The 19019-nt window shown below is 43.2% G+C and overlaps 1 protein-coding gene across 6 annotated transcripts in view; it reads right to left on the bottom strand.

The window, feature by feature from the left end:
• ASAP1 (ArfGAP with SH3 domain, ankyrin repeat and PH domain 1) overlaps nucleotides 1-19019 on the bottom strand; it is a 184042-nt gene that overhangs the window by 12874 nt on the left and 152149 nt on the right. For 5 of the 6 annotated variants that reach the window (XM_066623058.1, XM_066623061.1, XM_066623059.1 and 2 more), the window contains 7 exons: nucleotides 18081-18267; nucleotides 16814-16899; nucleotides 13442-13557; nucleotides 12347-12414; nucleotides 11231-11338; nucleotides 6971-7202; nucleotides 2042-2212 (listed from right to left, as the gene is read on the bottom strand). In XM_066623058.1, the coding sequence (XP_066479155.1) occupies nucleotides 2042-2212; nucleotides 6971-7202; nucleotides 11231-11338; nucleotides 12347-12414; nucleotides 13442-13557; nucleotides 16814-16899; nucleotides 18081-18267 (968 nt within the window). The remainder of the gene's footprint in view (nucleotides 1-2041; nucleotides 2213-6970; nucleotides 7203-11230; nucleotides 11339-12346; nucleotides 12415-13441; nucleotides 13558-16813; nucleotides 16900-18080; nucleotides 18268-19019) is intronic. The other variant, XM_066623062.1, reaches the window with a different exon arrangement.

The following is a 19019-nucleotide window of genomic DNA, read 5'->3' as shown; positions in this document are numbered from 1 at the left end:
GGAGGGTCATTATTAGTAGGGGCATTGAGGGATGTGAGCCCCCCCCCCCACTAACAGCATGGTGTGCTTTGTCAATTGTCAAAAAGCTGATAGTGTGTCTTGACAATTTTAGTACCTTGACAGCGTGCTATGAGATGAAAGAGGTTGAAAATCACTGGCCTAGAGTGTCAAAAATATGCTATAAAGCATGTTTGCGACTACCCGGAAGCCAGCAGTGCTCAACAACAAGGAATGCATCCTCTCGGGACCCAGACCCCTGCTATCGGCGGAGGTAAGAAAAGCACCAAGCTCCACAGGGGCTTCAGGGGAATGGGACAGAGGTGGGGAATGGGCATTTCAGAGTGGGGAGGGTGGAATGGGGGTGAGCAGCATCAGCAGAGCAGGCCTCCACCATATCCTCTCTCCCAGGCATGAATGCCCTACATGGGACTGCTTGGACTTGCGCCAGCTATTTTGCTGGTGCAGATCTGAACAGCCCCATCGGGTAGGCTGGAGTGTTTCTTGGGATAAGCAGAGGAAATATCCCCTTATAACGAGGAGACTTTCAGCCTGCTCCTTACCTGTGCTGGTTACAGTGTAGGCCATGCAGCCTGGTTGTGCCAGTGCAGGTTAGGGTTGGGGTGCCCATCTATTAAGTTTTGAAGATGCTATATAAACTTTTCCTAAATGCTGAGTACAAATCACATAGAGAACTGTATTTATTCCTTAGGGAACAATCTGGTTTTCTACTAAGTTTTAGTTTTCAATCTACTAAAAATTTTACTGCTGAAGTCAAAACCGACATCATGTCTGGGTACACAGTGGAAGTAACTTTGTAGAAAAATTTTAGAGAGGAAGCTGAAGGGTTAAAAAATAGTCCAGCCAGGTGAACTTAAAGCACTGAAATGTCACACTGGTTTAAGCAGCTATTGCTTAATTTTGCTGAATTTTGCTGAATTTTGAAAATTATCTGGTAAATATCAGAGAAAAATCTTCTTTGGGCTGCCTCCTAAGAGTTTCTTCGTTGAAGAATTTCTTCAATCTGTTATGCAAAAAGAGCTCTGCTTTTCTCTGTAGCCCCTCATGTCCCCCAAAATCTATTCCTGATGGTTGAAGGACCCTCAGAAATAGATTTTAGGAAGGGTTCAGGTTGCTCTACAGGAAAGGACAGATTGGTGAAACATCATCCCTCCCTGTTGTGCAAATAGAGTTTCTTCTGTAAACAAAAGCTGTCTTCTTTTACAGCAAGACATTAAATGAACGGACTATGGACACTTAGTACATTTTCAGCAGATTACAAGGTGATTACAGATTACAACGTCAAAGGGACAGTTGTGCTAGGGCAGCCACTTCACAAGTTATGAAGAGAGTTTTGTAGAGGATGGTGAAGTGAACAGTCAAAACTTACAGCTCTGCTTAGACTGGCTGGCTCTTCCAGTCCTTACTACAAAGAGAAAATTCCTATTAATCCAAACAGCACTATGCTATCCAAATGATCCCGTTTTACAATTGTGTTACTGCCTCTTATCACCAAAGAGAAAAACATGAATCTTTAAGCCTTTGGAATTGGAAAGGAAAGGTCACAGGAAGTCAGGCAGTTTGTCAGCTGGAGTGATTAGTTTATAATTAAAACACTACTCTCATTCAATTCAGACATTACACCAAACCACTGCTTGTGCTAATCCTCCCTTAGAACCCAAAGTATAGTTTTGTATAGTTGTAACATAATACAAATGTATAGGCAAACCACTGTTTATAGCTGCCTGCCTACTTTCATTTTCCATCTGCTCCGCACTTGCTCTAGGTGCAATGGCGTTTGGATTACAATGACAACAACTAAGAATTGCAAAAACAGACATCATGTGAAGCCACAATTAAATTTTTCCAACTCTGGTAATGACCAAATTGAGTTGTTATAATGAATAACCTCAGTATTAATACCAGACAGAAAAACTAAACAGCACTAAAAATATATATTCCTCTTGTTCAGTGCTTTATTTATTTAAAAACATTTACATCCTCCTTTTCTGTTAATATTGAACAGCCAAAGTAGCTAACTCACCCCAAGGAATTTGGCCCTTATTCTGGGGTCCATGAGGTAGTGGGCTTGGTGGGTCAGAGAGGGTTCTTTTGTGTCCAGGGGGTGGGGGAGGGGGCCTCTTCTTAGACAGAGTGGAGCTGCCGCTAGTGGTTTGAGTGCTTAAAGGGAGGGTTGAAGGCGGGCCAGATGGACCTGTAAAATCAAACAAACAGCTGCTTACTAACATGAGGATGGGTTAACACAAATGTAGCATAGAAGGAACTCAAAATCAGACAACAGTTAAGCATAGCTTAGGACTGCAATAAACAAAAACAAACAAAAAAGATTAGCAACATTTTCATTACACTGCAAGTCTCTTCTGGCTATGTGAGTACTTTGACTGGAACAGGGCATGTATACACACATACAGTTTGGAGTACCAAAAAGAAACTACAGGTTCAACCTTGTTATACACGGATTTTTTATACACGGATTTGACTCAACGCAAATGGCCACTGCAAATGAGAAATAATGTGCTGATCCCCCTGCAGAAGAAGAAAAAAATCCATCCCTTTAAAATCAGTTTAAAAAACTGCTTTTCTTACTATTGTACAGTCATGCAAGCAATCATTCCATTCTTCAGCTGACCCAGGCAAAGCGAGGGGGTCCTTTGCATTTCTAATTGCTGACTGCCTCTCTACAAGTAAGAAAAGCTGTTTTTAAAACCATAATTGTAAAGGGACACACTTTTTAATTTTTTTAATCTGATTTTATTTAATGCATTTTATGGTATCAGCAGGGAGTCCCAGAATCAAACCCCTGCAGATGTCGAGGCACGACCTTATTCCATTAGGAGTAATGGAGGGGCAAGAAACTTGGAAGTGGGTCTTCAAATCTATTTTTCCACTGGTTTTTTATCCACAGATTTTTTTGTCCACTAGAGGTTCCAGAATGGAACCCCAGTGCATAACGAGGTACAGGACGATCTGTACTGCAAATGAGTTTTGGTTTAGCATTCAGACACAGCCAACAACACTTAAATTACTTAATCATTAAATATTTCAGAAGTTTGCAAGTTACTTTGTGCAGGACCCAAACTATGTATGACATTACATATGCAACTATGTAGTTGAAGCTTGAATATACTTAGGAATAGCAGGTACATGGCGCTGTGGCAGGCTGTAATAGTCTGGGGAGGGATTTTCAGGATGAAAAGAGCCTATCAAAAAAGCCCCCTGTCTTTGCAATGCAACCCTGATCCAGCTCTGTGAGGTTGTTGCTTTAAAACAGGCCTCTAAAGACATGATTATTATTTAAAATCACTCACACACAGGGCACAATCCTATCCAAATTTTCAGTGCAGATGAAGCCATGCCATAAGGCATGTGCTGCATCCTGCAGTGGGGAAGCAGTCACAGAAGCCCTCTCAAGGTAAAGGAAAATTTGTTCCCTTACTTTGGGGCTGTATTGTTGCTGGAAAGTTGGATTGGTTGGGCCTATAGTGGGCCCTAAGACACAACACTGTTGAAATGTAAGTCAAATAAATATAAATCAAATATGGTTTCTGTTTGATTTATATTAGAAAATCCTGCGATTATTAATATATTGTGTTTCTGCTTTTTATGAAGAATCCTATTAGGAATGTTTCAACCCACAAACATAATTGCAATAATTTTACTTCACCTATTTGAAAGTTAAAGCTAAAAATATATAGTAATGGCTAAGAGACAATTAGTGCAACACTACAAAGGTCTCCAATTTGTATCCACTGCTACTACATGATATATTTATATATTGCATTTAAAAAAGGGCAATTCACAAAGCAGTTTACATAGCAAATATACATGATCCCCTGTCCCAAAATGGCTCACAATGTAAAGGAAGCAGAAGAAAGATGAGAAAAGATGAGAAGACAGACACGGCACTGGGGCAAATAGGGCTTTCGGTTTCCTGATACTTAGAACCTTGAAAAAAGCAGGTGCAATGCACTTCCTAATTGCGAATGCAAAGAAGAAGTGCTTTGCGCCTGCTTTTTTTCCAATGTTCTAAGCGTGAGGAAGCCCTGCGAAGGGCTGCACGGGGCTCCCCGCACCTGCTGCAATGCCCTGCACCCATCTGTAAATAAAAGCACCCCCCTTCCACCCCCATTAGTGACGCAATCTTGGGGTTTGCACCTGCCCCTTAAAGTGACGAGCGATACTTTATATGAACTGGTGAGTTGCGACCCACCCGTTTGAGAACCACTGGTGTAAGATATCTGAATCTACTGACTAGCATACCATCATAAAAGTGCATCACTGCTATTGGAAAAGTGATTTCCACTGAGAAATGGATCAAGTTTTATTTTATAAGAGTAAATACATTATACTGAAAGATTCTAAAATGATTTTTAGTAGAGGTACAAGAATATTCATTTTTTAAAAGACAGTGGGACAAAGGTACCTGATCAAGGCAGTGAGTATGTAACAATTTTGTCAGATTCCACAGGAGGCCAATGATTGCCACTGCAAAGGTGCAAATCATGGAAATATTGGCCACTTACAGACAGTGACCATTAAATAAAACAAGAATTCTTATTTTATGTCCACCATACCAGTATGTATGCAGAGGAAACTTGTAGTACGGAGGTCTTCTTGGGATAAGGGAACATTGGTCCCCTTGCCCCCAGAGAAATCCCCAGACGCAGCAACAGGTCTACCCGGGCCTGCGCCTGCTAAATTGTTGGTGTAAGTCCAAGTGGATCCATGTCAGCAAAACTGTCCCAAAAAGGGGATAGGATATGCCAGCTCTGCCAATCCCATCTCCTCCCAGGCCCATCCACCCTTGTTGCCACCCTCCCATGCCTCATTACACTCCCTACCCGCCCTCTGCTTCCCGCATGGGCCTTACCTGCTCCAGAATGCAGTGCTCCTTGCACTGGTGCTGGCGGGCCAGCACAAGCCTTCCTGCTGGCACCACTCACTCTTACACTGTCACAAAGTGCTTTATGGCCCTTATGCAACAGTGTGCACTGGTAGGGTGCACGCTCTGCTGGCACACAGGCATCGTAGGATCGTGCTAAGAATTTGCTCTAATAACTGAATTATTCTACTGAATATCTGATTGTGGCCCACTATGGTCTGGATTAGGTGATCTGATATAGTATCTGGTTCACACAGTTTCACATTTTTAATTGTGAGCATAATAGCTTGAGTTTCAAAAGTTAAAAAGGCCCATGGGTTGATGAGACAATATTGCTGAATACTTGCCATTTTTAAAAAGCTAAGTAATGGCAGAGTTCATAGCCTTCAAGCATTAAAAATTATAATGACCATTTTTAAAAGGTCACTAAATGTTTTACATGGGGGAGAAACTATACCAGTGAAGACTGCCACATCACAACAACATCCAGTGAGGCCTGCAACAATTGTGCCAACATGTTCGAAGCACCAATTGCAATAGATAAGCTACCTAGGGGGAATGACTGCACTATTCCAGCAATAAAATATTGCTGTCCAAGTGCTGGGAAAAATGGAATATCCCTCTAATGGAAGCCTACCATCAATAAAGGATCTGTGGGCTGCACAATAAGTAAAAAAAAATTTGTGTTTATTGAGGTAATTCCTAAATGTTAGCAAGGCCCTATTATCACAGTTAATGACACATTCAGCAAGTGCTCAGCTTGCTGGAAGTGACTTATTATTTATACACTTAGCTTCAAAGACTTCCAGAGAGGCTTACAAAATTACTGAACGCAACAAACAGTATAAACAGTATAATTTATAAAACATCAAAGCAGCTAAAAGAATCAGCATTCAAAGAGCCAGAAATATCAGAAGTCCTGATCAAATAAAATTAAATGTTGCCAAATGACATCAAGTTCACTTCCCACTACTCTTCCCTAAGGAAAGCACTCCATAACTGGGGATTCACAATTGAAAATGCCCTATCCCTGGTCCCTACCTGCCTCACATCTGAAGGAGGGGGAACCCAAAGAAGGGCTTCTTGGGAAGGTTCATGCAGCAGAAGGTGATCCATAAGGTATCCAGATCCAAGCACTGACAAACCCTTCTGCTCAAACTGTAGAATGTAGCACAGCTATATTAGTAGCATGACTAAAATGAGCCAAGTACATTGCACAAATATGTTTGCAAATGCCTTCCAAGAGCATAGTTATTCATATTTGTATATGAATATCATATTTATTCATTTTCTGTAACTACACAAAGTTTGCTCTTTAGCCTCTTTCCCTGGCTTTGATCTCTAGTATCTTTCTATGATTGATAAGGACCTATAGTATGGTATAGTATAATAGTTTTCAGACTTGGGACTTTGATAATAAGAGTCCAATGTCTGCTATAAAAATGAGACAAATTGTTATAAATATTGAGGAAACAAATAACTGGTTAGTTTCCACTTCTAAAGACATTTTACTTAAAATTTCTTAGTCGCATGATATGGCCAATCTATTTCCACTGTAAATATTTCCTTTGTAGTCTGAAAAATGTAAGCTTTCAAAAAAGCTAAAAATATATCTATATGTTTACAGAAGAGAAGGAAAATGCAATTAAAAGGTTACCACTGGGGTGGCACAACACTGAGGTGATCTGATATCGCTTGTGTTAGGGCAGGTGGTGGGAGGAATGGCAAAGTGCCCTTTACCACCACTTCCCTCCAACCTGTTAGAGATTTAAGTTGCAGTGTTCACAATCTACTCTCTTGAGTAAGGATATAATCTTTACTGTGCTGTTCATGCTGTTTTTGTAAACTTGGAAGTGTGCATGAAGACCGTGCGCCAAAGGACCTCCTTCGTTCATATGGTCCCTTTAAATAAAAACAGAAGTGTAGTACTTCCAGGTTTGCAAAAACTGTGCAAAGAGCATGGTAAGAGGTTTCCCCACTCCTACACACCATGGCAGAAGCAGTGTCAACATCAAAAAATACCTGATGTTGCACTGCTCCTGGGTTATTTAACAGTGTTTAACAACATACCTTTACCAGCATTCCTAGGAGGAAGTGGAGGGGCATCTGCAGTTGTTGGGGAAGTCGCTGAGTCGGTGCTCACAGAGACAAAAATCTGATTGGGAAAGGCCCCATAGGAGAGTCTCTGTTTATCTCTTGGAGTGCTGAGACCAGGAAGAGCCATTTTGTCTTGAGGAGAAATACTGGAAGAATGACAAAAGCTCTGGGGTCTTGGAGAACGTTCTTTCTTTATTGGACTAGGCTGTGGAAAAATGTATCACACTTGTTACAATGTGCGTTCATTAAAGGTAATGCTGATAAACCAGAAAATTATAGAAATATGTTCATAATAATTTTAACCATTTATAGAAATATGTTTGAACAGTGCAATTCCTCAGTGTTAAAAGAAGTAAAGAGGCCCTTGCTGAAGTTCCTGAAAACTAGATTCATAAAATTACCAATGTATACATGAACCTCCTGTGTAAAGAACTTCCTCATTCACTTCAATGGCAATTGAAGCTTTATACGTAGTATGCATCCCATGATGTGAACGAATCTGCTCCCAGCAGTGAAACAAATGGCCAGCATCTCAGCTGCGGGAGGGGGAGAGGGCCAGCTCCTTGTGCCTGCCGAGACCTACCTTCCATCTCAGCGGCAGGGAGGGGCAACACGCAGTTTTGCCCCTCTCCGTGACTGTTGCCCCTACTCCCTCCTGGCATAGTGCCCGGCACTGGCAGGGCTGCCGGCAGCAGCCCAATTGTTGTGCACAGGTGCTGTTGCCTGCAAGTTGTTGCCCCCACCCACCCTGTAGACCAGTGCGCCTGCTACCCCCTGCAACTCCCTAGCTACGCTACTGGAACACAGAAATAACTTTTTACCCTGTGGAGTTCAAAATGTTATTTACCCATGCAGTATATGCAGCATTCCATTTACTTTTCTATTCAAAATCCCACCATGTGATTTTGCTACCTAGCATGAGCTAGGTAGCTTACATATGTGCTCCATACTCTTTGGCAGTGTTTCTCAAACTGTGGGTCAGAACCCACTGGGGGGGGGGTCACGAGTCAATTTCAGGTATGCCCCCATTCATCCCAATGCGCACTGCACGTACTCGCCTATAGGTCAAAAAATTTATGGCTAAAAATAGAGCCTGAGATCCTGGGTTGACTTATACCTGGGTCAATGCCGTGAATGAGGGAGGGTCCTCTGGGAGCTTCTGGGAAGCTTATGGAGGCTCAGCAGCTATCTGGTGAAGCAGGGGGGTGGTGGAAATGGGCTGAGAAACAGGAAGCAGGTGGGGAAACAGGATAATTTTTACCAGTAATTACAGTATTCGGAGGCAGCCATTTTAGCCTCTTCTCCAGACAAGAAGTGAAGGCGCTTCTGGGAATTGTAGTCTTTAAGGGACCGCTGCTATGGAAGTACAGTACATACTCCCACAAAGCCTCCCCACAATTCCCAGAAGCCCCTTTCTCTCCCTTCCAGTTTGGAGAAGAAGGGAAATGTTTCCTTTTCTTTTGCTGCTGCCCCAGAACATTCCTGGCAAGTCATTTGCAAAGAATTTCAACACCCCCCCCCCCAAGTTTAGGGGTCTGGTTTTTAAAACCCCAGGATGTGATCCTCATTTCCATCTGAAACAAAGTCCCAGGCTACAATGCACCATTACTTAAGAATAACACCCATGGAAAGCACTGGGTCTGCTTCTGAGTAAATAGGGTTGCAACTGTGTGCAGTTCAGTCCTTGTTGCTTGTCTCCCTGCTGTGAACTGAATTGCACACTCCCAGTTACATGTTTTATGTTGCATATTATATGCAGAGCCTCTGGCTTAACACAACAGGCACCTTAAAGAAGGATTTGACTAATGGTTCTACTGGCATGTTGTTTACAGGCACTTACTCTGACAGTGTTTACACAAATGTTGTGAAGACCAGAATTTTAAGAGTTAATGTCAAAAATGCATTTTATGATTTTTTATTGTATTTTTAATAAATTAGAAACTGTACAGTTTTTAGGTAACAATTACTGGAAGGTTATTTTTCAAGATCTGGCTTCAGGTAAAATCAAACAAAATTATAGTCATACCCCCCCCCCTAAATTTAACCCCCGACTTATCCGAGGGTCATAGAAAATTCCATGATTTGGGGCTCAAAACCTGCCCTCGGCTTATCTGTGAGATAGACTTATAGATGAGTGCCTGCGGTATTTTGTTTTTAATCTATTAGGCTTGATGCATTTAGGGAAATATTACAGATTTCCCCAAGGAAATCTACTAGGATACTATGTATTTGCTTCTAACAACGACAGTCAATGGGGTTACTCCTGGGTAAGTATGGATAGGATTGCAGCCTTTGGGATGTTTGGGAAATTTTTTTTAAAGAACAAATCAGTAACTGCTTGGGAGTAGCTGCTTAGGAGGCCACCATGGAACCGCTGAACCTTGGCGCTGTGGGCAGCTCAGGATTGGGCTGCCCACAGCGCCAAGGTTCGGCGGCTCCATGGTGGCCTCCCGCTGGATCCTGCACCTCCCGTGTTATTGCGGGAGGCTCCTCGGGAGAAGGAGACATTCATCCCCTTCCCCCGAGTAAGGGAAGCAGCCCTGCAATGGGGTTACTCACTTTAGCAGCAACCTTTTGGTCACCGCTAAAGTAAAGGTGCTTGTGTAGGGCAAGCAGCCCTGCCCGAGCGCCTTGGGTCCTGCGGAGCTCGGCTCCACGGATCCGACTCTCCCCCCGACACACCTCCCGCTGGCCTCCCCCCTCCCTGGAACGCCTTCCCCACACACCCCGCCTCCTGTTCCACAGCCCAGCAGTCCGGGAGACCGTGGAGCTGTAGAACCCGGGTGACCGCTGCACACTAGCCCAGTGCCGACCAGAGCTGGGCTAGGTCCGGTGGGAGCCCAGCGGTAAGCCCCGCAAACGTGCCTTATGGTACATTTGTGACTGAGGTCCGCGGTGCGGAGCCACGCCGCGGACCTCAGGATTGGGCTGTAAGTGGGTTATTCTTTATTGTAAATAAATTTTTACACTTACGCTTACTGTAAACTTTTAACTTACTTACATAATTAGATTAGATTTTGTCATATGGGGGTGTTAAAGATTTTCCTGCTTGATAATGTCACTTCCTGCCATGACATCACTTCCAGGTTAATGACATCACTTCTGGTAGGTCCCAACAGACCATCATTCTACACAGTGGGTCCTGCTACTAAAAAGTATGAGAACCACTGCTCCATGGGCATTTTAAAAATGAGTAGATATCGGGACTTGCATAGATGTAGGGGACTTCCAAAAAACAATGTGTAGTTTGATTACCTTATTTCTCTAGTTACTGAATGTGTGTTATATGTAACACTAAATATGAATTAGTGATACACTGACACAAAGAAAAAAAATAAATTCAACTGCAAGTATTATGCATGATGTTCCAAATGTCTGGACAGTTTCATGATCCAGTATCCCTCAAACATGTAGGCCTCAAGTCCCACATCTAAATGTATAGTTTCTGCCCCCTTCCTATGCAGCACTATTCATCTGTTTCATTGACAAATACAGTCGTGTGCCAGTTAACAATGGGGATTGGGACCACAATCCCCATCGTCAAGTGGTGCTTGACGCTATCTGAACCCTCCGCAAGGAAGTGGATGCTCCGCTCCGCTCCCCTCCCCTCCCCTCTGGAGAGTTGTCTGAGCCTCCCAGAGGCAGTGTACGTCCGAGCAGTGCCTTTGCGAGGTTCAGACTGAAGAAATTGTGCCTCTCGTGCAACTTCCGGTTTCATGGAGGAACTGCATGAGGTGCACGATTTCCCTCAGTTTGAGCCTTGCAGAGGCAGCACTTGGATGTGTACTGCCTCTGGGAGGCTCAGGCAACTCTCCAGAGGGGAGGGGAGCTCCCTTCGCATTCGGAGGGTGGGGGTGTGTGCCCCTGACAACCACATGACCACACGTGGTTATCGCATATGCGATCCTGGCGCTAGCTGGTAGGTCGCTAAGGGGCGCGCACCTATACAGGAAGACTCTCATGTACAGTAGCATGTGTGCAGTTTACAGTTATGTGTAAGGATCAGTGCAGTGGAGCATAAATCAGCATTAGCAACGTTCAAAGAGAAACAGAATGAGATATCTGACCTCCTCCTAAAACCACACATAGATGTCTCATTATCTCAAAACAGTAGCTCTTACTGACTTGCCTTACACAGAAATCAAGAAGGAAATAATAGGCCAGGGCTGCAACAAAAGTTGCAGTCACCCACACCGATGTGGAATATCATCACCCAAATTACATCCTCTTTACCTTGTCATCCAAGTCATCATCACTTTCATCCATTTCTTCCTGCCGAAGATTCCACTCATACTCTACATGTACATGTGGATTCAGCTTTCCTGCTTTGGCCTGAGAAAGCTGAAAAGGCATACAACTTAGGAATAAGAATTTTGTCTTCAAAGATAAGCTTATTTTGATCTTTTGAAAGGCAGTTTTACCATATTTTAGTTATAGTTCATTCAAATTTCCCAGAAGAATTAAACTGTCAATAGAACAGGACACAAAATTCCCAAATTCTTATATCAAAGACACACATAATTAACTTTATTATCTTCGCTAAATGAGGGTTTGGGGAAAATTAGAAAATATTGGCTGGGGAGATGGATACAAGTTTAAAAAAAAAATACATGGGTATGAACATATGGAGTTGTGAATATATTGTGTGAAATTGAGACCTCTATTCTTAGTCAAGGGACTCTACCCCTGACTTAGGGCACAATCCTATTGGGCCATTACAACCGGTGCTAGGTATCGTAAACATGCTGCAAAGCACATTTATGGCACCCCTTAGAGTAAGGTGTGCTGGCACTGGGACAGCACCAGGAGGATTCTGGCCAGCAGTGCAACTCACTGCTGGCTTGCGGTGCGAGTGCTTAGGACCTGGGGTGGAGGCAGCGTTCTGGGGCAGGATGGAACAGGGGATGGGGTGGGACTGATGGAGGAACTCTGCTGTATCCTATTCTTCATGTCAGGCTGAAAAGTTTGACAAAAAGTTTCTCAAGTCTGCACCGGCAACATAGCCAGTGTAGACTTGAGAAGCCTCATTACGGAGCCTGCACCCTTGCTCAGGGGAAGGGAATGAATGTCCCCTTCTCCTGAGGAGAACTTTGGTAGCTTCCTGACACCCACAGGATACAGCAGCTACTATTTTGGAGCGGCTGTTCCTCTGGGTGCTGGGAAGTTTAAAATGGGACTGCCCAAAGCCTTACGTGGCTACCACCGAAATGTTTTCAACGACTTTTAAAAATGAACTCTGAACTAGACATACACGTATTTTTCCTTATCCTAAACAATGAAAGCAACTTAACCCCTGCTTCACCCCCTCAATTTTGCAATTCCAACCCAGCATTTCCCCCATCCCCTTACCAAGTCTTCACACTGGGTAGCTTTCAGCCTTTTTGCTGTGTCAAGAGCAGTCTCTCCAGCTTGGTTAACTGTAACATTTAAATATGAAGTTGAATATTTGTTCAAACTGTGCTGCAAAATATGATGATGATACCTACTATTATGAAAAATAAACATTTATAGAGGAGATGAAATGAACATCTAATTACTGATATGAACAAGAAGGATTCACTAAGAATAATCTGACAATACTGTCTTCTCTTTGAAGCTTCAGGCTATTCAAAGCAGAACCCACAAACTAAGAGGAACAAACTGAGTTTATAAAATCATCACATAGATAAGGAATGCTGGGTTTGGGTAGTCAGCAAAAGGATCCTTTGGAGAATTAAGAGCAAGTACTGGAGGCGTCTTGGTCTGGCCTGAAGTAAAGATTAGAAGCTGAAATCTGACCTTCTTGTCTTGGACATGAAAACGAGACAAGTGACAGGGGCAACATGGAATGTTCTGAGCTTGCTGGAATCTGTCTCTGTATTGAATCTACTTTGAGGAATACTACTATGAGTATTGCTGATACTCTACTTCTCAACTGTAAAACCTTTATCCCCCCAAAGCTAAGCACCATAGAAACTAAGACCTAAGCTCCACAGAAACTAATGAAAGAAGTTTGTCATGACTAATTCCTCTCATTAATTTCTAACGTTCTTAGGATGCAAACCATTGAAACCAGAGCTATAAAAGAATATTTTCTAAACACATACACAAAAAATGATTTTGTAAAGTCTGACCTGAATTTTCATTATCTTGAAAGGGGAAAGGACCCCGGGTTGGGGGGGGGGAAATGTAACAAGTTACAATCAAAGACAAAATAGTGGAGGTAAATCATCAAAAGTTAATTTGATGTATGAAAAAAATGCAAAGCAGGTGCCACCAAGAGAGTAGCAACAGTGAATGACATGAGGAGGATTTTTTAGTTACTCTATGTCTGTGTCTAAGTTGAAGCACTTTCTTCACATAATAACAGTTATTGTTTTTCGTTCCTGGATAAATTCTAATGTCCCTGTTAAAAATCTTCTGTACAGAATAGTAAAAATAACCCAAAGAGACAAACTTGCTCACCTATACCAACAGTTGGCTTGCCCTTTAAAAGCAATTTCAGACATTCAGGCTTATTGTATATACTGCAGTAGTGCAGAACTGTATTCCCCAAGGCTGTCTGTTTATCCAGGTTTCCACTAAAAAATTAAAGTGAAAAACAGAATTAGTGTTCCATGACAAATAATTTATCTTCATACTGGATTGCATCTCAATTTGTGTGAGCGCTATGAAGTCCAGACAAGGGATCTTTTGTGTGTCACCTCCGCTATATAGTTCTCCAAGTTCCCCAAAAGATACCCTCAAGAAACTGGGACCCCTCCAAAATGGTGTAGCATAGGGAAGCTGTAGGGAGGAGAGAAAGAATGTCTCCTGGTAACAGATGGATGCACCTTCCACAAGCTGAGCTCCAATGATCCCCCACTCCTACCACAATTGGCTCCATATCATACCACCAGACCTTCAGGCGCAGTGTGTGAAGAGCGGGGGGATGGAACGGGACAGGACATACTCCTTAATCGGGCTTTATTGTGATTGTCCCAGTTTGCATGCAACCCTTATGTTTTGTGTTTATGTGAAGGCATGCACATAGACAGTATGACAGATAATCTGTGAACGAGGGCACAACGTATGTATGAACACAAAAGTGTGGTTGTAATAGTGAAACACTTTTTATACAGAATGTCACTTTGATGGTTCTGTTCTGTGAGGTCATAGGGTGGCAAAGAATTCTGTCCAAGTATTATGTTAGGAAACTTTCCTCAAGAGTACAGGAGGCTAGCTTTTGAAAAAAATAAAACACAATGGCCCAATCTTAACAGTTGTGGTTACTGTGGAGGATTTCCCCTCCAATTCTGGGTTGCTTTGTGTTACAAGGGGGCAGCCAAGCAGAGAGCCAGTAGTTGGTGCTAAAGAGAAGGTCACCAGGATTGAAGAGACTCTCTTCTGTGTGTTTCTGACAGGACAAGCCACTCTCTGGGGATCAGAGTGGAGGCTGCTGGGGAGAGCCCCAGGGACATAGAAAGGGACCAAGTATCAGTTAGGACAGAGCATCAGGTTCTGTTTTGTTGGTCTGTCCTCCACCTCCAGACATTGGGAGCTCTTGGTCCCCTCAGCTCATGCTAGGGCAAGGTAGGATCCAGGCTCTCGGCTTAGACCAGCAGGACATACTCATGTGAGGATCCCCTGCAGACTCAGCACCATTCAGAGGATGTTAGGTCCTCTGGGTCCCGTTAGGGAGAAGGGCGGGATAAAAATAAAGTTTTATTATTAATTATTATTATTATTATTATTATTATTATTATTATTATGTTAACCTATGAGAAACCAAGCTTGCTTATGTTGTTTGTTTTCTTCTCATCCCTTAATAAATCCTTTTGATTCTGTCATGTTCTGGGAACAGAGAATTTGTCAGCCTCCCTGCTCTGCGGGTACTACGGTCACAGTGATGGCATTTTAACAACCATTCTTGGGGAGGGGTTTTGCCCAGTGAACCCCTTTGGGAACAGGATCTCTTGGGCAGGTGGCAGCGTACTAGATCTACCAGTCTTGTCCCACCAAGCTGCACGTCCAAACTGACTGGAAGAGTGGGAGTGGGGAATGAGCGAGCGCTTGGCACCAGGCATCACTGCCTTGGATCCACAAGTGGTCGCTAGAAGTCCTCTAGAGGTGTTTCCAGAAAGTATGATAGGATCACAGCCTAAGGGCCAAATCCTACTCAATTTTCCAGTGCTGGTGCTGCTGTGCCATCGGGGCATGTACTACATCCTGTAGTAGAGGGGCAATCATGGAGGCCTCCTTCAGGTAAGGGAATATTTGTTCCCTTTCCTCAGGGCTGCACCAGCACTGGAAAGTTGGATTGGGCCCTAAGTCTTACTGAACACAATGGGCTTACTTCTGAGTAAACAAACAACGCCAAACACCTCTAGTGATTGAATTTAACATTCCACAAAGGCAGGACATCACCTTGTCCATCACACACAGGAAAATGTTTTATTCTGTACCAACAAAAGCTTACAACCATATAAGAAAATGAAATATTGGTAGTAGTTTTTTTCTGACCATTTGAGTACAATTATTCCAGTAATAGCAGCTATCCTATATTCCTAACTTGACTGTAATATCAGTCATCACAGTTCTTTATCAGGTGGAATAATATGGCAGAGAATCTCCTCCATGAATCTTGACAGACACTGGGTCCAATCCTATCCAACTTTCCAGCACTGATGCAGCCATGCCAGTGGGGTGCTGCTGCATCCTGTGGTTATGATGGGGCAGTCATGGAGGCCTCCTCAAGGTAAGGGAATGTTTGTTCCCTTGCTTCGGGGCTGCAACATACACTGGGGCAAAAATAAAATCTTTAACATCATGTATGCAGTGATGAAACCTGAACTGGAAGTGATTACCTAGAAAGAAGTTTTTTGGAGCTGTGGTGGATGTGAAATTCAACTCAGAGCCCAATCCTATGCATGTCTACTCAGAAGTGAATTCCATTAGAGTCAATGGGGTTTACTCCCAGGAAAGTGTGGATAGGCTTGGGCTGTCAGTGTGCAGTGGTGGTGCAAATGATAAATGCCATGTTAAGCATTTAAAATAGAACTGCCAGTATCATAATGCTGTTATATAAATTCTATGGTGCAGCTGCTTTTAGAATATGGTGTGAAATTCTCAGCCCATCTCAAATAAGACATTGTCAAGCTAGTAAAAGCACAGTAGAGAGCAGTCTGAATGTTCACAAATTTTGTTTCCTTCTCTCATAACATTAGAACTTTGAGTCAACCTTCACAACAAACCAAAGAAAGTCTTCTTTCATACTATGATGGCTTTAAAAGCAGATTAAACAAATTCATGGAGGATTAGGTCTATTAATAGTTACTAACCAAGATAACTACATGGAAACTCAGTCTTCAGAGACAGTATGTCATCAAATATTAGCTGCCAAGGGGTAACAATGGGAACTGCCATTGCTTTCTTGAACTGCCAGGTCCAGGCTGTTGGGGTCCCTAGGGTAAAGTCTTACACTGGGCCCTGAATGATGCCCCCACATGCCTGACGGCTACCTGATGAGCATTTCGATGCTATTTGGGGTCAACATAGCTATGTGGGTTGTCTGACAGGTGTGGACCAGGTGTGGACTTCAGCCAGCGCTCCACCTGGTGGTCCTCTGAAATTACACCTATCTTGCTTGAGGGCTTCCCAAAACTATCTTTGAAACAGGACTAGGAGGACCTTGGTTTAATCCCAAGGGGGGGGGGGGTAGTGTGGCAGTTGGGAATAGCACATGTGATTCAGTTTTCAAAGCTATAAAAATAATTTTTTGATGCTTACAACCCAGAATACAAGCAAATACAGAAGGTGTTAAGCACAATAAATAAAAATGATGGTAGTGGTCTTTACCAGTTTTGTACAAGGAAGTCAACCAAATGGAGTGAGGTTTGGTCAGCAGTCCGGACTGCTAAATGAAGGGCTGTTTCACCTGGCTCCTAAACATAGATAACAAACAACAGTATGAACATGAGGATTAATTTCATCTAGATAAAAATTCTAAATTACTAAGACAATAACTTCTCACCCAGAATATTTTAAGAGATTTTCACATTATTAACATTTTCAAAAAAAATACATAAATTTACTGACTTCCTGCTTGCACAAGCATATGTGAAAAAACAAATCTCCTCTGGACCAAAGAATACATATACAAGTGGAGCCTATTTATCCGCGTTAGTTCCGTTCCGTGACTCGTGATTAACAAAAAACGTGCTGTGCTAAATTCCAGAGTTACGCAAATAGACTTTAACCTGACACTTCTGGAAGGAAGGAAACTAAGGCAGCTATTATCAATCTCCTCTGCTCCATACTCAGCCCTTCCCGTTTCTAGCTGCCTGGCTTCTTTCACATGGGATGCTGATCTTTTAAGAGTCCAGTCCTATGCATTTCTACTCAGAAGTAAGCCCCATTGTAGTCAATGGGGCTTACTCCCAGGAAAGTGTGGAGAGGACTGTAGGCTATATCTCATGCTTTGCTTGATGGGAAGGCTTGCTTGTGTCAGTGATGCCTGCACCATGGGGGGGGGGGGGGGTTGCTTGTGTCAGTGATTGCCTGCACCATCTCAATGGGGGGGGGGGATTTGGCAAACACTCCCTGGGTTTTTTAAAGCAATCCCCTCTGCTGCTACCACACCTGCCCCTGTGTGAGTGAGAGTGAGTGAGTGAGAGAGAGGGAGAGCTCCACCTTGCTGCACATGTTCTGGCTGCAGAGATTTTTGGCCCCTCCTTCCCCTCTTCAGTCTCTTTGCTGGCTCAGGGGCTCCAGGAGTGTTACTGTTCCTTTGCAGGGGGAACCTCTTCCAGGGCTCCAGGGCTATTTCCCTGTCTGGACGAGGCAGAGCCTTTTTGCAGTGTTTTGGGCTGCCTGGAAATGGAGCGAGACACCAGCGCAGGGCAAAGGAGGCAAAGGTGTGTGTGACTTTCAGTTGAGACAAATCCGCAGATAAAAAATCCATGGATAAATAGGCTGCACCTGTATAGCATAACATCAACTCATGTTAGGATTAGTTATGTAAGCAATCATTATCATCAACACTTCTGATATAACAAACTTATCTTTGGAGAGTTTTGTATTTGTTCATAGTCATACCTTTCAGATCACTTCTTTCATGTCTTACCTGTCCAGGATCCACCAGTGGCTCCATTAGCTCTGTCCCTTCTGCATAGACTTGAATTAGTGCAAGTAAATCCCTGGATTTGACAGCCTCAAGTAATTCATTCAATTTAGCTGTTTCAGATGCACAAGTTTTTCTGGAGAACTTATGATCTACATATTTAGCAGTAATAAATTCTTTACGTGCAGTCCTAAAAAAAAGAGAAAAATATTACTAGAACTGCAGGTGCCTTCAGATTTTTCTATAAGATTAAATTCCATGTTGTCAAAGACTGTTTTTAAATTTAAAAGGAAATTATCTGAAGAACAAACTATTGCTACTACTGTATTGAATTATTGTTCATCTAATCCAGTGCTTCCCAAAGAGTGGGTCGCGACCCACTGGTGGTCACGAGCCCAAGGACAGCGGGTAACAACCTGGGCCCCCTCAACCACCCTTGTGCTGGTCTGGTTGCAGACAGGAGCCATTCCAGAAACCCCATTACTTACCGAGGTCTCTCCTGGCCCAGCAACCAATTTACAGTCCTCTGCAGGCCTCAGAATGGCCCTCAAAGTTAAAACTAGCACTTTGAATTGTGCCCAGAAACGAATTGTTAGCCAGTGTAGCTGCCAAAGCAGCAAGATGCCCGAGTTGAACTGGCAAGGCCCAGCAATCACCCAGGCGGCTCCATTCTGCAATAACTAGTTTCCACAGTCTACAAAGGCAACCTCACATAGAGCACATTACACTTATCTAATCTAGATGTCACTAGGGCATGGGTCACCATGGCCAGTCTGAGCTAGCCAGGCATGGTTGCAGCTGTCGATCAGCCAAAGCTAAGCAAAGTCTTCCTTCGACACAGGCACCACCTGAGAATCCAGTAGTAGCTGCATATACAGGAGAACCCTTAAGCTGCATCTCTGCTCCCTCAGGGGGAGTGCAACCCCATTCAGAGCAGGGCGA

Source organism: Tiliqua scincoides, chromosome 4 (genome assembly GCF_035046505.1).
Source record: "Tiliqua scincoides isolate rTilSci1 chromosome 4, rTilSci1.hap2, whole genome shotgun sequence".
Taxonomy (NCBI): Eukaryota; Metazoa; Chordata; class Lepidosauria; order Squamata; family Scincidae; genus Tiliqua; species Tiliqua scincoides.
This window is presented reverse-complemented; position numbering and strand designations above follow the sequence as displayed.